Genomic DNA, 18,000 nt, shown 5'->3' with positions numbered 1-18,000 from the left:
TAATTTTTTAAAAATCTTGTATTATATGACTTGCTGTTTTTGTTTGTTTGGTTTTTATTGTATTTATATGATATTTGCATTTTTGTAATTTAATTTTTGCCATGAAAATAGCTTTGAATGCTGACGGCACTAAATAAAACAATCTGAATCTGAATGTGGAGCAGAAATGTCTGAGTTCACATTTTCATTGAGCACAGTTTGAGACATTGTTGAGTTGAGATTGCTTGTGGCTTCGGGTTCAATTTGAGACAGGGCCGAACTCGCCTAATGTATTCAGATTCACAAACAAATGACTCTTATGAGCTGTTCTTTTTAGTGAAGCAAAAACATACAGAGCTAGTGTAGTCCGAGTCATGAATAATTAGGTGTGTTGGACACTGATTCCCATACTTTATGACAGATGAAGTGAAATAAATGCAATATTTTTCAAATACACAGACATTTTCGTTCAATACTTTATGTACTGCTTAATACAGCGTCTGTTTGTACAAGAATAAAGTTCAACATAAGCCTACTATCAATTTAGTGGGGTCTACGTTTTTTTTATCAGTTTTATTTTGATAAACACGACACAATATAACATCGCAACTACATGAAAAGAGATTTTACTGTTTTAAAAAACATATTTGTGAGCATTAGTGGAACAAGGTGTTCGAATACACCATAGACTGTAAAAATATATGGACGTAGTGTCCGTGACGAGTTACCAGAACTAAGTTTTGTGTCAGTATTATTAGTGACTTATTGTTCATGGGACAACATGTCGTTAAAGATACACATATGCAATAGTATGTTTTGTAATAAAGAAAGAAATATTCCTAAATATAACCGAATAGTGCACAAAAAGAATTGTATATGCATGCTTTATGTACAGTTCTTGTCAAGAAAACAAAGCACACTAAAATAACAAAAACTGAATTGAGTTGAACTTGAGTTATATATTAGGTATGTACATGTGAGGGGTCATTGTGTTCACAGGGGCGGAGCTACAGAGTGGTCATTGTGTTCACAGGGGCGGAGCTACAGAGGGGTCATTGTGTTCACAGGGGCGGAGCTACAGAGGGGTCATGTGTTCACAGGGGCGGAGCTACAGAGGGGTCATTGTGTTCACAGGGGCGGAGCTACAGAGGGGGTCATGTGTTCACAGGGGCGGAGCTACAGAGGGGTCATGTGTTCACAGGGGCGGAGCTACAGAGGGGTCATTGTGTTCACAGGGGCGGAGCTACAGAGGGGTCATGTGTTCACAGGGGCGGAGCTACAGAGGGGTCATGTGTTCACGGGGCGGAGCTACAGAGGGGCCATGTGTTCACAGGGCGGAGCTACAGAGTGGTCATTGTGTTCACAGGGGCGGAGCTACAGAGTGGTCATTGTGTTCACAGGGGCGGAGCTACAGAGGGGTCATGTGTTCACAGGGGCGGAGCTACAGAGGGGTCATTGTGTTCACAGGGGCGGAGCTACAGAGGGGTCATGTGTTCACAGGGGCGGAGCTACAGAGAGGTCATTGTGTTCACATTGGCGGAGCTACAGGGTCATGTGTTCACAGGGGCGGGGCTACAGAGGGGTCATTGTGTTCACAGGGGCGGAGCTACAGAGGGGTCATGTGTTCAGAGGGACGGAGCTACAGAGGGGTCACATGTTCACGGGGCGGAGCTACAGAGGGGTCAATCATATCAACTCCACTAGAGTGAAAACTGAGACAGTCACCTGAAACCTTCACACACACACACACACACACACACACTGTCCACCCTGAGGGTCTGAGAGGGCCCGAAACAAAGTTAATGCCAACCAAAGGTACGGCAGCTCCCACAACGACCTCATAAATCCATAACCTCCCACTCAACCTCTCTCTCTCTTTCTTTCTCTCTCTCTCTTTCTCCTCCTCCTCCTCTTCACATTCCAGTCATTCCTGATCTGTGAGTCCTTCAGCGTCTGCTCAGCTCCAATAAACAACTAACACACACAAGCACATTATTACAAGACTTGTGCAAACTCTAAGAAATCACACATCAGATCTCACTCTTAAAAACAAAGGTTCCAAAAGCGTGTTTTCGCATCGATGCCATAAAAGAACCACTTTTGGTTCCCCAAATAACTTTTCTTTTTTTTTTCTTAAGAACTTTCTTTCATTATTAAAGAACCTTTTGTCCAATTTAAAGGTTCCATGGATGTTAAATGGAACCATAGATGTCAATATAGAACCTTTACATTTTTAAGAATCTCAATTGATTCTCCAAGATTAAATAGAGAGAAAATGGAGACTTTTGGCTTCTTAGATGTTTCTCTTTCTGCACCGTCAGATTGTCAAACATCTGGGGAGCGACAGATAGAGAGAGGGCACATCTGTGCAGCAGACGGTCTCCTGAGGGTCGAGAAAGGGCACACTTAGGGTTCACGAACGTGTAGTCAGTGAGATTTCACTGCTGGGGATCTCAAAGAGAGGAATGTGATGAGCGAAGAAAATCAGAGAAAGACTGACTTTCTGCATGCAAATATCCTACAAATGGATGTAAATAAAAGACAAAACAAATCTATAAAAAAGATTTTTTAAATATAGTTATAACTATTAAATATAGTTAATAAATTAAATCAATAATACATATATATACTGTATATATATATACACACACACAATAAAAATAATAATAATAATAATGTATATATATATATATATATGTACAAATTAAACAATGTTAGACTTTCTATTTAAAACTAAAACTTAAAAAACTTTAAAAATATAATATATATTTATAGTACTAAACAGTACAAGACTTGAAAACGAACAAAAACAAACAAAAAATTTATAACAAATTTAAACTGTTAATCATTTATTCATTTTTTAAAAGACAAAATAAAATAAAATAATAAAAAGACACCAGAATACGTAAACATAAATATATAAATACTAAAAAATTGTGCTGTCAAAACGATTAATTGCGATTAATCGCATCTCACATAAAAGTCTGTGTTTATACAATATATATGTGTGTGTATATACATTATTATATTCATATTATATGTGTGTGTGTGTGTGTTATATAAACATAGGCTATCTTATATAAACACAAACTTTTATGTTAGATGCGATTAATCATGATTAATCGATTTGACAGCACTAAATAAAGAAATAATAAATAAATATTAAAGAATCTATTTGAATAAAATAATGTTATATAACTTTGGCTGAAACTAAAACTTTGAAAAAGTTTCAGTTTAGACCAGAAAACACACAAAAACAAAGAACGGATAACAAATTTAAACCATTGATCATATTCTACACGCCACTGTATTTATTCATGCACACGTTCAGATTTGACACATTAATTAACCGTAATTGATCACATTACGCCAGATCAAGAAACCACAAATGAGATTTGACATGAAGGAGGGAGGACTTTTAATAAATTTGAATGTGCATCTGTTCATCACATAAAGCTATCATATAACTTACATTCAGGTCTAATGTTATGGCCCACTTTAGTTGCATGGAAAAGAGCAGCTCATATCAACAAGCGAATATAATATGGGTTTGGAACGACATGAGAGTGAGTAAACGTAGACAGACAGGCGGATGGATGTGAAACTTAAACTCTGATATTCTTCCTTGAAGAATCACACAAACACACACACACATTTAAGAGTGAAAGCCGGTGTGTGTGACCAACAAGCCTCCTCAGAAACACCCAAGTGTCCTGCACTGATGACCTCTGAGGGGCCGCGACCCCACCGTGACCTTAGCAAAACAAAGAGAGGGAATGATCTTCAGCAGACCAGCACAAAACACACTGACTCATTAGAGCACTCGGAGACCTCAGACATAAACGAACCTCTAACGTGCCTGTGAAAAATCGAGCCTATGTGAGGGACGGGTGGCTTTTTCCATCTGTTCGACAGGAGGCAACTAATGAATGTTTACAACAGTACGTCTCAATACACCCATTGACTCCTGTGTGAGTGGAATAGCATACTACTGTACTACAGTTACTAAAGTGTGTGTTGTAAACTGCATATATCCCACAGTGCAGTGCACTTCACTTGAATGAACAGTAATAGTGTAATATTGTAGTAACAAGTAATATTGACAATTTCTTGACCCATTATTTTATTGGACAGGAAAATGTTAAGATTTTTTCCCTACTGTAAAAAAAAAATTGTTGTTTCAACTTAAAAAAGTAAGTGTTCGTGCCGTCTTAAATTTTAAGTTTAGTCAACTCAAATATCCAAGTTGTCACTTAGTTCAGCTTCACATTTTAAGTTGACTAAGCTTAAAAGTTTTAGGCAGCACGAACACTTACTATAACAATTTTTTTTACAGTAATTTTAAGAAACAAATTCATTTCAAATGTGAAATTGCACATTTTTTACTTATGTGGCGGATGAATATTACAAAAACATGTCCAGGTCACTTTTTAAAATTAATTTAAATTTTTTGTTGTCTGCCATTATTTTCATGACAGATGAACATGTTTTCAAACTTTTATTTGTATTTTTTTTAAATGTTTTTATTTATTTTGTTATGTTTTTCACTAGATTTTTTATTACTGTAATACAATGATCTTTTTTTTTTTAAATCAGTAAAAATGTAATGCCACAACAATTATTAACGTACACCAAAAGCTTGTGGTTTAAAAAAGAAATATGTATATATATTATTATTCTGCAAGGATGCAGATAACCAGATAAATTGATCAAAAGTGACAGTAAAGATGTTACAAATTATTTCTATTTCAAATAAATGCTGTTCTTTTGTACTTTCTATTCAGCAAAGAATCCTAAAAAATAAAAAGTATCACGGTTTCCACAAAAATATGAAGCAGCATGACTTTTCAACATTGATAATATCATAAATGTTTCTTGAGCATCAAATCATCATATTAGAGTGATTTCTGAAGGATCATGTGACACTGAAGACTGGAGTAATGATGCTGAAAATTCAGCTTTGATCACAGGAATAAATGACATTTTAACATATATTCACATAGAAAACACTAATTTTGAACTGTAATAATATTTCACAATATTACTGTTCTTACTGTATTTGAGATCAAATAAATGCAGCCTTGGTGAGCAGAAGTTTCTTCTTTAAAAAAATCTTACTCATATAATCATTATTTTTTCACATAACAGTATTGAGATTTTATTTCTCATTTCAATAATGCTAATTTGTGAAGAAATAGTGCTTACTTGTCTTGAAAATAATAATAAAAAATCCCAAAGGCCTTAAAATAGGCCTCATTTTCTCTATATTTTGAGGTGGTTTGGTTTCATCAGAGTGGATGTGCATTTTGCAGCCAATAAAATAAAGCTTCATTTATTCAAAAGCTGACTTTGCATCCTCACGAACCCACAACTTGTAAGTCAAAATGCAAAATTTTTTGTCTGTTGCACAGTCTGTAATGTGATTTCTGAGACTCACACAGCTGGGATTTCTCATTCAACACTCATCCCATATTCCTCCACAAAAATGTCCATTTGACGACAACTCCTAATTTTTTTAACAACTTCTGAACAGGTGGAGAAGTGCTCCATTATGTGGGTACTTATCTTGCCGACGGGATGCTTGGGAGCCATTAAACCATGGCAAATGTATTTCCTTTCAGCGGCTGTGTGTAATTTTACGGGTCGGGAGAGTGAATGCATTACGGTACAGTGACGACGAAAGCCAAGAAATGTTTTCTTTGGCAAAGCCTGTTGAGTTTTCACCCAGCACACCAAAAACCAAACAATCTAAGTGCGCTGGTACGCTCAGCTGGATAATAACTCTAATGTGCGACACACGTAACAGCCAGTGAGTTTCCATGCAAATATGCCACAAAAACCAGTATGGAAGAAGGGATGGTGGTGGAGGAATTTTAGAAAAACCTCTGGAAAAGGGTCACGAGTGCATTGTGGGAATTCTCCTCATTCTTTGACCGCTCAGCACTGTAGATTGTCGCTATTTGCGTGATTATCTGAAATTGCTGGGGCCAAACGCAGCCATGAAAGAAGCTCTATCTGATTTGCGCCAAACACTGCTGGGTTGAGGTTTCTCTTATAGCTCAAGACATTATAAAACTTTCAATCTGCTTCCAGACCTCGGGAACACTGGGAGCAGGCCGTTTCCAAACATAGAAGTATACAGAAACGTATATAGTGTCGAAAAGTACAAGGACTAACTTTTGTGAATCTAAAATCTCAACCTTGGGTTTGAAACATATTGAACCTGAGTAAAGCAACGTTTTACACTTGTAATTCTTTAGCAACAGACAAACAATCAAAAACTGCATCAGTGTTAATCTCATTAAATATTCATGTGTTTGTACAGTTGCTTTCAAATCTGGAATGGGGAAGATGAATGATTCAGAGTCAGGTTTTATCAATTAAACAAATAGTTAATTAATAAGTTATAATTCAGTCATTCTAAACCTGCACAACTTTCTTTCTCTAATGGAAAAAAGGAGATTTTTTTTAAAGAATACGTTTTAAAACATGAATTAAATAAATGGTTTTAAATATGGCAATTTATTTTTCAATTAAAAAAATGCTTGATTCATTTATTTTATACAGATTACTTAAATACACAGATTTATTTATTTCCATTTACATGTTTAAAACATTTTAATATTTAATATTTTAATAAATAAACATTTGTTAAGCTTGGTTTATTCAAATAAATATTATATAATTATTGTAATATAGTATAATTATATAATTTTATTGTATTATTCTTTAATTTATATATATATAGTATATATATATATATATATATATATATATGTGTGTGTGTGTGTGTGTGTGTGTGTGTGTAACAAAATTCATAATAATAAAATACAATTTATAGTGTATAACACATAAATATATTTAATAATACATATTTTAAATTCATTCAAATGAATTAAAATTCATAATTCACAATAAAAGTCATTTTAAGTCATACATCGCTTTGTGCGAGGAACAGTCCCAAATTTGAAGGTTTTGAATGACTATGAGTAAATAATGTTAATTTCCATTTTGGTGTGAACTATCCGTTCACAGCTCGACTGGTTGAGAGATGATGAGTATTGATGGATAAGCATGATGAGTGATTGTCTGAGCTGATAGTGGCTGATGCTGAGCTCCATGTAATCCCAGTGTTAACACCATCTCTCTCTCTCTCTCTCTCTCTCTCTCTCTCTCTCTCTCTCTGTCTGTCTGTCTCTCCTTGCGTGCTGTAAATCCAGTCGTGTCTGTGTGCATGAGGAGAGGCAGCTGGAGGTGAACTGAAAGGCAACACACACACAAACTCACTCAACGGGGTCGCGAGCGGGGGCCGCAGAAACAGGTGCTCTGTCACCCCCCCCCACCCACCCCTGCTTTGTGTTTATTTGTCCCTCTCCGTCGCACATGCTCAAAGGGTAAACGTCCATTCTCGTGTCGGGTTGCACCCTCTCTGCCTTTGCCCCCTATGACCCTCCCTCTGCACCGATATTCACACGGCTTTATGAAGATTTATAAAGTTTCACAGCTGATCGGAAGATGACAGACACACACATCCTCTCACTTTCCTTCTCATCCGGTGTTTGGTCCAAATCACGCTGCACCAACCCATCATCGGGTCATTTCTGGCCATCAACAGGTCCGGATCACACAGACAGACATTTATAGTAAAAACACACATTGGCTATAGGCTATTTATAGCAATTCATATACAGACTAGAGCTGCACAACTAATCGAAATAATTTATATTCAGACATTTCGATGCATCACTACTAAAAGCAGCATTTGCATCAAGAGCAGCTGACGTTGTAGGCATTTGGAAATGTGATTGTGCATTACAGGCTGGTGTTATGTTCTGGCAGCTTGTTTTCTGTTTGCAAAACTAGTAAACAATTCAAAAGGTTTCTTTAGAGTTTGACTGACTTGTCCTTGTAGACGTCTGAAAATCCACACAAACCACCAGATACTTCAGCAGAAACATCAATTAAGAGATGGTGTGATAAAGAAATAAATTCAAACATGGCCTTGATAATAAGTTAGTGAATAGCCTTTGGTGGAAGTATGCGAGCATCGGTTTTTGTTTGTCCATTTGAATGCTTTGGAAATATTTGTTTTTTTATACGGTATTTTCAGAAAGGAATATAAAATAATAAAAATCTGACTGTGTAATATTACTGGTAATTCAAGCTGGGTTTTTTTTTTTGCTTGTCCAACCAACCAACCCAATCAATCAACCCAATCAATCAACCCAATCAACCAACCAATCAATCAACCCAATCAACCCAATCAACCAACCCAGTCAACCAGTCAACCAACCCAATCAACCAACCAATCAACCCAATCAACCAACCCAGTCAACCAATCAATCAACCCAATCAATCAACCAACCCAGTCAACCAACCAATCAATCAACCCAATCAACCAACCCAGTCAACCAACCAATCAATCAACCCAATCAATCAACCAATCAACCAACCCAGTCAACCAACCAATCAATCAACCCAATCAACCAACCCAGTCAACCAAGTAATCAACCCAACAAACCAAACAACCAACCAATCAATCAATCAATCAATCAATCAATCAATCAATCCCCACTAGTACTTTTAAGGTATTTTTAAGGAATAATATATTTGAGGGAAAAAGAAAAGCCAGATGTTTTCAGATGTTTGGGAAACCATATTAACATTTCCCTGTGATGCCAGTATTGGTGCAGAAATCTCATCGAAATCCCTGATTGGCTGCAAAAGAAAAAGCAGAGAGGCAAAAGGGGAGGGGCATACCGTACATCTTGCCCTCATCGGAGAGAATGATCTTGCGTCGGCCACAGGGCGGATAGATCGCCAGCGCCTCTTGAAAGCTCTGCTCGATATCCGGACTCCACACGCCCTCCGCATCGTTCTCCAGAGGCTTATCCAATCCCTCGCTCAGCTCCTCACTAGCGCCCCCCGGAGAGGACGCTGAGACCCACTCGGCCGACAGGATGGTGGTGGAAGAGCAAAACGCCTTAGTGGATACTGACGGGGCGGCTGAGGCTCCGTGGCGGGTAAACGACGGGTTTTCCCAGATCTGGAACCGGCCAGAAGCTCAATCCTACAAAGAGAACACGTTGCATTAGAGCTCAAATCGATAAAAGATGTAGTAGTTTTGCAAATACAATAAAAGAGGCAATGCTAATACAATTAATAATGCAATGTTAATACAATATAGCTGCAATCAGCAATTATGCGCATTAGACGGCTGAGCAGATTGATTTGGTCATTGCACTCACATTGATAAATTTAGGAAAAGTACACTGTAAATTTTGTTTTAAAAATTACTTCAATTGGTAAAAATTAAATTTAACTTAAAAAACTTAATTTATTGTTTTTTATCAACCTAATTTCACTGTCAATCACACTTATATTATTTGAATTCATTCAATCCTATTATTTACATTAGTCTAACTTAATTTTACTGCATTTCAACTTAAATGTGTACATTTTTCCCAAATCGTTTTTTTCATTACCTGTAAGTAAAAACCTAAATTTTAAACATAATATTGCTAAAAAAAACTATTTTTTCATTAGTTGTGATTTTCTTCTTCTGAAAACGCAATAATTAAATTAAATTAATGAATACAAATCTATAGTTTTAGAACAGTTTTTATAACACATTTGCTTAATGTTCTTGCGGCTATGTAGCAATTTTTCACACAAAGTTTTGTGTTAATGTGCAAAAGCACTGGCGTGATAATTCCTGAATCCATCAAAGTTCATCGGGACGCTGAACGCCAGAAATTCATTAAGTGATTTTTGTGAGAAATTCACTATTTTCCCAATAAACCTTAATGAAGATGGCAAATGGGAAAAGTCAGGAATTATCTTTCTACTGCTTTTGCGCATTAACATGAAACTTCGTATGTAAGACCACGAGAATATCAAGCAATTGTTGTGACAGCAAAATAGTGAAAATGGTGTTGAAAACCAAACATTCAGTAAGTGACTTGTGCGAGACTTGGTCTGAAGATTTAAGATCGGACAAACTCTTGTGGGAGTAAGATCTTGTGCCTTTAAGATCATCTCGGAAGATTCAATGAAAAAAAAACTTTGCTATTACGTCATCCAGATTAGCCATTGCTATTGCAGATGTTGCTATATTACACGGCAGGGTTCCAGTCTGGTATCATTGCGGCGTGAATGAGGCGACCCCCAGTCATCAGCATTCATCAGAAAGATCCCCAGACTCCGTAATCCTACTTGGAAAAAGCGGTTTGGTTCCGAAATCACATTAGTCGGGGACACAGAGTGACGTCTGCAGCCTCGAAACTGCAATGAGAATCGGCCTGCAGGCAGACAGCACTATTTTAAGAGATCTGATCGGGGGTCCCTCAAAACAAATGCACACACTTTGCTTTTTGTCATTTCTACTTCAATGAGTTTAACAGCATGTGATATGAAGAGAGATCCATGTAAACCAGGGGTGCAGAGTTTAGTTTAGTGGATCAGGTGTTTAATTAGGAAACTCTGCAGGACTGTGGTTCTCCATGAACTGAGTTTGCACCTAAACGATTAGTTACATGCAAGTATATGTTTTTATCAAACATTTCAGTGCAATTCTGGGAATTATTGTGTTTGTGAGTGTGTGAGCTGCTGAGCAAAGCTTTACTCTGAGCTTGACTTCCTGTACAAAACTCGCTCGCACTTACAGATCGGAGCAAAAACCCTTGAAGTTCTGAACAATAGTAATGCTGGATGCAGAACTGACTCCAACAACAAAATATAGCACCATTTCAAACATTTACATACGACTACACAAACAAACAAAAATATTTTTTATATTTGCAGTTTCATTTTTAATTTTAGTTTAAGTTTTAGTAATTGTATGTCCTTCGTCATTTTTATTTGTTTTTTTTTTTAAATATAATATTTTAGTACTTACACTTAAACTTTTAATTTAAAAACTTTACACTTTGATTTATTTCAGTTAGTTGCTAAAGTAAAGCAACATTTCATTTATGTTTGAGTTTTCATGTAATATTTTATTTCAGCTTTATTTCAATTACCAAAAACTATTTTTGGCTGCTTTTGTTTTAGTCAAAACTAACAAGCTGGTGCCTTCAGAATATCTGTGCATTAAAGTGATTTTTACCATGGTCATAATGGTTTTAAGCCACTTTGTATTGTGCATGACTCAGAAAACCCCTTAACCATAGCAAAATCACACAAAAAATGATAGATTATTGCTTTAGTTTAAAATGAGTTTACATGTTTTTATACACACACAAGTAAATGATGTTGGGAAGAATTTAAGTGATAGTTCACCCCAAAATTCTGAAAACATTTACTCATCCTCATGTTGTTCCATAACCAGTATGATTGTCTTTCTTTTATTTTTTATTCATACAAATTGTAATTTTAATTAAAAAAAAATTCTTTAAGTCAATGTTGTTTGGTTCACAATATATTCTTTGTGTTACACAGAAGAAAGAAAGTCATATAGGTTTGGAATGACAAACAAAAGTTGAGTAAAAGACATAAAACCTTTCCCGTTTAAACACACACACACACAGACGTACATTCACGTGTGTGTAACAAACATACAGAACAAACACACACCGGCACGACTCAAAGAGCATAAAACAAACATAAACACACAACAAAATCCACTTTAATCAGGGATGGAATGTGAAGCTGTAAGTCGCTGTGAACCTACACACACACACACACACAGGATATTAGCCGTGGGCCGTACATTAATTTAAAGCTCATATTGTTTGACCAATAACAGTGTAGCCGGAGGAGCCGGTCGGCTCTGATCAAGAGTTCCTGACACACCGCGAGTGTTTCATTAAGAGCGTCTCTTATAACCGCGTGTTAATGTGATAATAGCACTAAAACAACACAACTGCCTTACAGGTTAAATGTGGCTAACACTGCAGCAACGCAAATACAACATTATTTCAACGGTGCAAATGTTACAGAATTATGGCACTAAACAAACTGCTACCACGTTTTTTCAGACATGTACCGTGGTAGTACCATGGTATCCTTGGAAGTACCATTAAAGGTAAAATATAAAATACTATTGATTTATCACCACAGCACTTTTATGTGATGACATTAATATTGTAATCCTATGTTTTATGGACATTTACCATAGCAATACCATGTGTTGGGGATATATACCATGGTAATCTGATGTGATTACACACACACACGCATAATACACAATGTATAATACACAAATTATAAAACGTGTGTATTATGTTCTAATCTATGAACTGTTAAAATGTAGGATTAACTTTGAAAAGCTGCTGTGTGTGTTTGTGTTTGTGTGTGTGTGTGTGTGTGTTTATGTCAGACAATTCCTGATCCTAACAGCACAATACACACACTTGACTCATGCAGATATTCACACACACTTCCATAAACACGCACATTTGTATGGACAGCCTGCTGTGTGCATTTGTTTTAAAGTAAGACTGCAGAACGAATCTAGAATGCAAATATTGATCACGGGTCACAGTAAACCAATTAAACAGCATATGTTAGCTAATCATGGTAAAAACAAAATGGAAAAGGCCCCTGAACTCTCCAGAAGAGACACAGACGAGGCCACATGTAAGCGCCACTGTATGAGCTCTAATGAGGCCTGATGCTGCATTTAATAATGCTTCCCTGTGTTTTCATGATGCTTTTTATTAAAATAATACAATAATTCCTCCAGTGCCGCGAGCAGGTGGGCACCGGCCTCATTCCACCTGTTGTGCCGGGATAATATTATGTCCCCCGGGCACTGACTCCTCACCCCAACACTCGAAATATTTACCCATGAGGCCAGCTGGCAGAGCGGCCGCTGCGGTCATGTGCTCTTTAAGATCCTGCTGACCCAAACAATCACAGTCATTCTGATTCCTTGAGATTGTCTTAGGATCATTCATTTGTCTACCAACAATAACAAAACAAATAGAAAAAACCCAAACAGTGATCGGCGAAAACATACAAATATGATGCACAAAGTAGTCAAAAATCTGGATACTGTATGTTTCTCATGATCTTAGAACTGTGAACTTGAACATTAATGTTGTTGACAAATGCAAATTATGCATCTGATTTTCTTGACAAAACTAACATTTATTCCTTCCTTTAGTGAAGGAAATAATTGTGGACTCCTTAAAAAAAGAAAGAAAGAAAGAAAGAAAGAAAGAAAGAAAGAAAGAAAGAAAGAAAGAAAGAAAGAAAGATGTTTTGATCACAACATTATTCCCAGAGTTTATCACTTTTCTATTATTTTACCAGAATACAAAATGACAGAGACAGAGATAGATAGATAGATAGATAGATAGATAGATAGATAGATAGATAGATAGATAGATAGATAGATAGATAGATAGATAGAACGAAAGACCGACAGACAGACAGACAGACAGATAGATAGATAGATAAAACGAAAGACTGACAGACAGATAGATAGATAGATAGATAGATAGATAGATAGATAGATAGATAGATAGATAGATAGATAGATAGATAGATAGATAGATAGATAGATAAGATAGATAGATAGAACAATAGACAGATAGAAAGACAGACAGACAGACAGATAGACAGATAGATAGATATTTTAGTGGAATAGGCTTATAAGCCTACTTGCAAAAAAGTAGTCTTAATGAATAAACATTGGATTACAATTATTTAAAAATACAATATTTTATATAATATTACCATTTGATTGCTATTTTTAGCTTAAAACAAAACAATAATAATAACCGTCCTTTACACAGTTATTAAACAAGCAAGTTAAATGGGTCAGTTTTTTAAATATGATATACTTTTTCCACACTTATTAAACTGGTTCATGTGACGGAAAAACACCTGCAGACATTTGTTATTATTCAAAGAACCAATTTTACGTTTCAGTTTCTAATCGCGATAATAAATAACGAACTGATATTCCCGCCACACGCGCTCCTGCTGAGCACCCGCGCGCCTATGACGCGATTAAAGTTCCTCAGAAAGTTTCCGGCCGTTACATAGGAAGTCGCTCCAGTGAAGCAGAAAAAAAGAACGCGGGAATTCGGTAAAAATTCCAACAATTCCAAACATTCCATTGTTACATCACATTTCGTCATCATGTGTCAGAATAACCACTTCAATGAGGTCGTTTCCCGGCTGTTCTGAAATATGGTTCGCCTATGTGAGGTGAAGATCTGTACAGCTGTAGCCTACTTTACACAAGACTGTTTATTTAAAATGATTACACAAACAAATGTCACTTTGAATTATGTAAATAAATAAAACTCTTACCTGTCTGCGGCAACAGTAGGGTAAATGAGGTGTTTTGGGGGTAAAATCTGCCTGAGTGACTGGAAGCGCGCGAGGAAGGCTGGAATTTCAGGAATTGGCTTCAGTATAACGTGAGGAGCGGACAGGAGAGAGAGAGAGAGAGAGAGGGAGGTGTGAGGGGAGGTCCCGGGTTTGGAAAGGAAAAAGGAGCAGTCATGGTGTGGAGAGAAAAGGAAATAAGCCTGGATCCAGAGGGATTCATATTGTTCTGGTCAGTATGAGAGACTGCAGTGTCCTAGAAGTCATAGAAAAGTGCCTTTGAAAAAAAACACTCACTCTTTCTTTATGTTAGGTATTAAAAGATAGTTTTAAGCAAAAACAATATAAAGATATTCTTGTAAGATATTATAAAGATATTGTTTTTTTCCTTTTTTTTTTTTACATTAATAAGAAATGTTTCTTGAGCAGGAAATCAGCGTATCAGAATGATTTCTGAAGGATCATGTGACACTGAAGACTGAAAATTCAGCTTTGATCACAGGAATAAATTACAGTTTAAAATACATTTAGACAGAAAATAATATTTCACAATAATACTGTTTTCACCATATTTTTTGATCCAATAAATGCAGCCATGGTGAGCAGAAGAGATTTGTTTGAAAAATAGATTTCTTTTGAACAGTTGTGTTTGTGTGTTTACATATATATATATATATATATATATATATATATATATATGAATGTATATGTGTGTGTGTGTAACAAATATCACATTCAAACAAATAAGGAAGTCGTAAAGGTCTTATTATTTCTAGAAAGAATATAAATTAATTTATAGCCTCCTGTTTCAGAAGAAGTTGTACACTATCTGTTAAAAATGTAGATATATATATATATATATATATATATATATATATATATATATATAGTATTTTTTACGTTATTAGTGTGCAATCTTTACTTGTGTTTCTTCATCAGTGTATGTATATAAAAAAATAATGGGGATAATACTACTTATAATAACTGTTAATCTGTTTTGTTATTATAAAGTAAGATCCCTAATGTCACTTACAAAAAGTACCAGAAAATACCATGGTACTACTATGTTTTACCTTGGGGTAGCATGTAAATACCGTGGTACATAACACTGCTACTAACACTGCCAGCTTCTTTTTTTTTAAGGGTAAAACCCTCATTTGGAGAATTGCTCAAAAGTATTGTAGAGTGGCGGTAGCATGGTACAATAAATGCTTTCAAATAAGCGTTCCTTGGTAGTGAATTATAGCCATATTCATATAGCAATTTATTTACATGCTACTCCAAGGAATCACCATTATACAAAAAAATAACCATGGAAATAGAGTTTATTTGGGGGCGTTGGGCAGTATCCATACTTTTCCTAGTGTAAAGGCACAAGGGTCTGTTTTTTTCAAATGTTTTCAATGAAACATATCAGAGATGTTGTTATGTGTCCAACAGGTTCAGGAGCCCTCCACAGGACGCCAACAAAACTGCACCCGAAACACACTCGCTGTGTCCACAACCTAAAGATCCAGAGGTTAGAAGACGATCCGATCCATCCTGCGCACTGAGATGCCTGGAAACATCCAGTAAACATGAAGTAAATGAGATGGTGACGCCACATCCAAGACTCCAGAGCCACAGGAAAGCAGGTGACCTGGCAAGATCTATGGTTAAAAAACAATTCTGACGCCAGATAAAATCCTAGTGAAAACTGTTTATTAAGCACACTTAAAAAAAGCAACTCTGGTAGTGATCCTGAAACGTACTTAAGACCATCTCCAAACTCCAGCTTTGTTCTGGTTTTTGGTCGAGAACCTTTTCCGTAATAGTTCTAGAACAGTTCCGATCCTGCAGTTCCAAGATTCTAGATTTTCCCCTTTTCTAACACGGAACAAATCTTCATTCAGTCACAGTTCTCGGCGGTCTCGAGTCTGTAACGACGTACTACGATAAATAGACTAACAACATAATTTTGAATTTTATTTAATTTTTAAGGGAAACATATAAAGTTTTACAGAGGAAGTCGTAAAGGTCTTATTATTTCTAGAAAGAATATAAATTAATTTATAGCCTCCTGTTTCAGAAGAAGTTGTACACTATCTCTTAAAAATGTAGAAAACGAGAGAAAGAACTGTACATATATAATCACCAATCACCACTTCTGTTACAATAAAGTTCTTTAAGGTCCTTGTGGTTTGGTGAACTAGAATGTACTGGGTTTGTTTCTGTTCAGTGTTTCGGCCCATGTTTTCCTTGGCTTTGGTCCTGCCGGGTCTCCGTAGCCCGTCCTGCTGGTCAGTTTTGGGTCAGACGATCTAACATAATCATGCAGCACGGCTAGTGAAGGCTAGATTTCTCACTTTTTGGACAGGAATTTCATCTTGTGTCCTAAGAGAAAGAAAGAAAGAAAGAGGAAAGAGAAAGGCTCAAAATCCCAGCCAAACACAACCAGAAATCATTATTCACATCACAAATACATCAGATTCAGGCTGTGTTCAGAATGGAAAACCAGCTTATTGCACACTGAGAGCTTCATGCTGTTTCCTTTTATAATGGTTAAACTGGTTACACAATGACTGTGTAAAATAAAATTATTTTGTATTTTTAGTCCCATTTTGTCTATTTGAGATCATGGTTAATATTGCTTACAGTTCTTTAGATCTTTTTTTATTTTTTTTATTTTTATTTTTTAAGTCAAATTCAGCAGGTTGCATTGTGGGATACAGTATGCGTGCTCTATGCAAAATGTGATATCTATAAAATAAAATATACAAGTATTAAAATATAAACAATTATTTTATTATATTATTAATATAAAATTAAATATTATATAACATTATTAAATATGAATATAAAATAATACTTTATATATACAGTATCATAAAATAAATATATTTTATTTTAAACTTTTGTATTTTGCATAGAACACTGTGAAATTCTATAATGCACTAAAAATAATATCTAGTAAAAAAAAAAGATTTGAGCAACAAAAAAAATAGATATTCACATTCAGGATATAGTTTTGTTAAAATAAATTATATAAAAAATATAAATGTCTTTTAATACCATGTATTGTATATATATATACGTGTGTGTGTGTGTGTGTGTGTGTGTGTGTATATATATATATATAAACTGTTTAAATAGCACTGAAATGAACATAAAAGTTGTTTAATTTAATATAATTTTATGATATTAAATTACATATACAACTTTTATGTTCATTTCAGTGCTATTTAAACAGTTTATACATATATACATAGTTTTGTTGGAATACATGGTATTAAAACACATTTATATTTTTTATATAATTTATTTTAACAAAACTATATCCTGAATGTGAAAATCTATTTTTTTTTTGTTGCTCAAATCTTTTTCTTTTTTTCCCCAGTACTTTTAAAAAAAGAAACAGGTCCATCCAGTTACTCTATTCATCAGGTTATTCCATGTATACAAAAGATCTGAATATTTTGCTCTTTATACATAATGCAGGAACACTAGGTTCCTCCAAACATTCCCTTCTCTGATTTGACAAGTTTTTGGTTAGATTTGAAAGCGAGACGTTACCTAAACCTTTGAGGAACTTGTTGACGCCTCTGTTCTCACTGCCTGGCAGAGAATCAAGGTAATCCTGAGCCCTCATCTCAAACAAACCTGTTTAAAACAGAATATGGCGACTTTACTTTAGAGACAAAACCGTTTATAATTTATCATATAGAAATTGCATTCTCCCAAGATTTATAGCGTTCAAAC

General features: G+C 35.5%; 2 protein-coding genes across 5 annotated transcripts in view; both read right to left on the bottom strand.

The window, feature by feature from the left end:
- The window catches only part of tead4 (TEA domain transcription factor 4), a 34,527-nt gene extending 20,136 nt beyond the window's left edge, over positions 1-14,391 (bottom strand). The window contains exons 1-2 of one of the 2 annotated variants that reach the window (XM_084095802.1): positions 14,245-14,391; positions 8,740-9,049 (exon numbers count right to left, since the gene is read on the bottom strand). In XM_084095802.1, coding sequence (XP_083951928.1) covers positions 8,740-8,746 — 7 coding nt within the window. In that variant the 5' untranslated portion in view covers positions 8,747-9,049; positions 14,245-14,391. Of the gene's footprint in view, positions 1-8,739; positions 9,050-14,244 lie in introns of those variants that run through there. The other variant, XM_084095803.1, reaches the window with a different exon arrangement.
- A 1,555-nt stretch (positions 14,392-15,946) lies between these two features.
- The window catches only part of LOC311071389 (DENN domain-containing protein 2A), a 41,769-nt gene continuing 39,715 nt past the window's right edge, over positions 15,947-18,000 (bottom strand). For all 3 annotated transcript variants that reach the window (XM_084095798.1, XM_084095799.1, XM_084095800.1), the window contains 2 exons: positions 17,815-17,901; positions 15,947-16,635 (listed from right to left, as the gene is read on the bottom strand). In XM_084095798.1, the coding sequence (XP_083951924.1) occupies positions 16,604-16,635; positions 17,815-17,901 (119 nt within the window). In that variant the 3' untranslated portion in view covers positions 15,947-16,603. The remainder of the gene's footprint in view (positions 16,636-17,814; positions 17,902-18,000) is intronic.

Source organism: Abramis brama (genome assembly GCF_963993115.1).
Source record: "Abramis brama genome assembly, chromosome: 20".
Lineage (NCBI taxonomy): Eukaryota > Metazoa > Chordata > Actinopteri > Cypriniformes > Leuciscidae > Abramis > Abramis brama.
The sequence above is the reverse complement of the archived record's forward strand: the minus strand, read 5'-3'. Positions and strand labels throughout refer to the sequence as shown.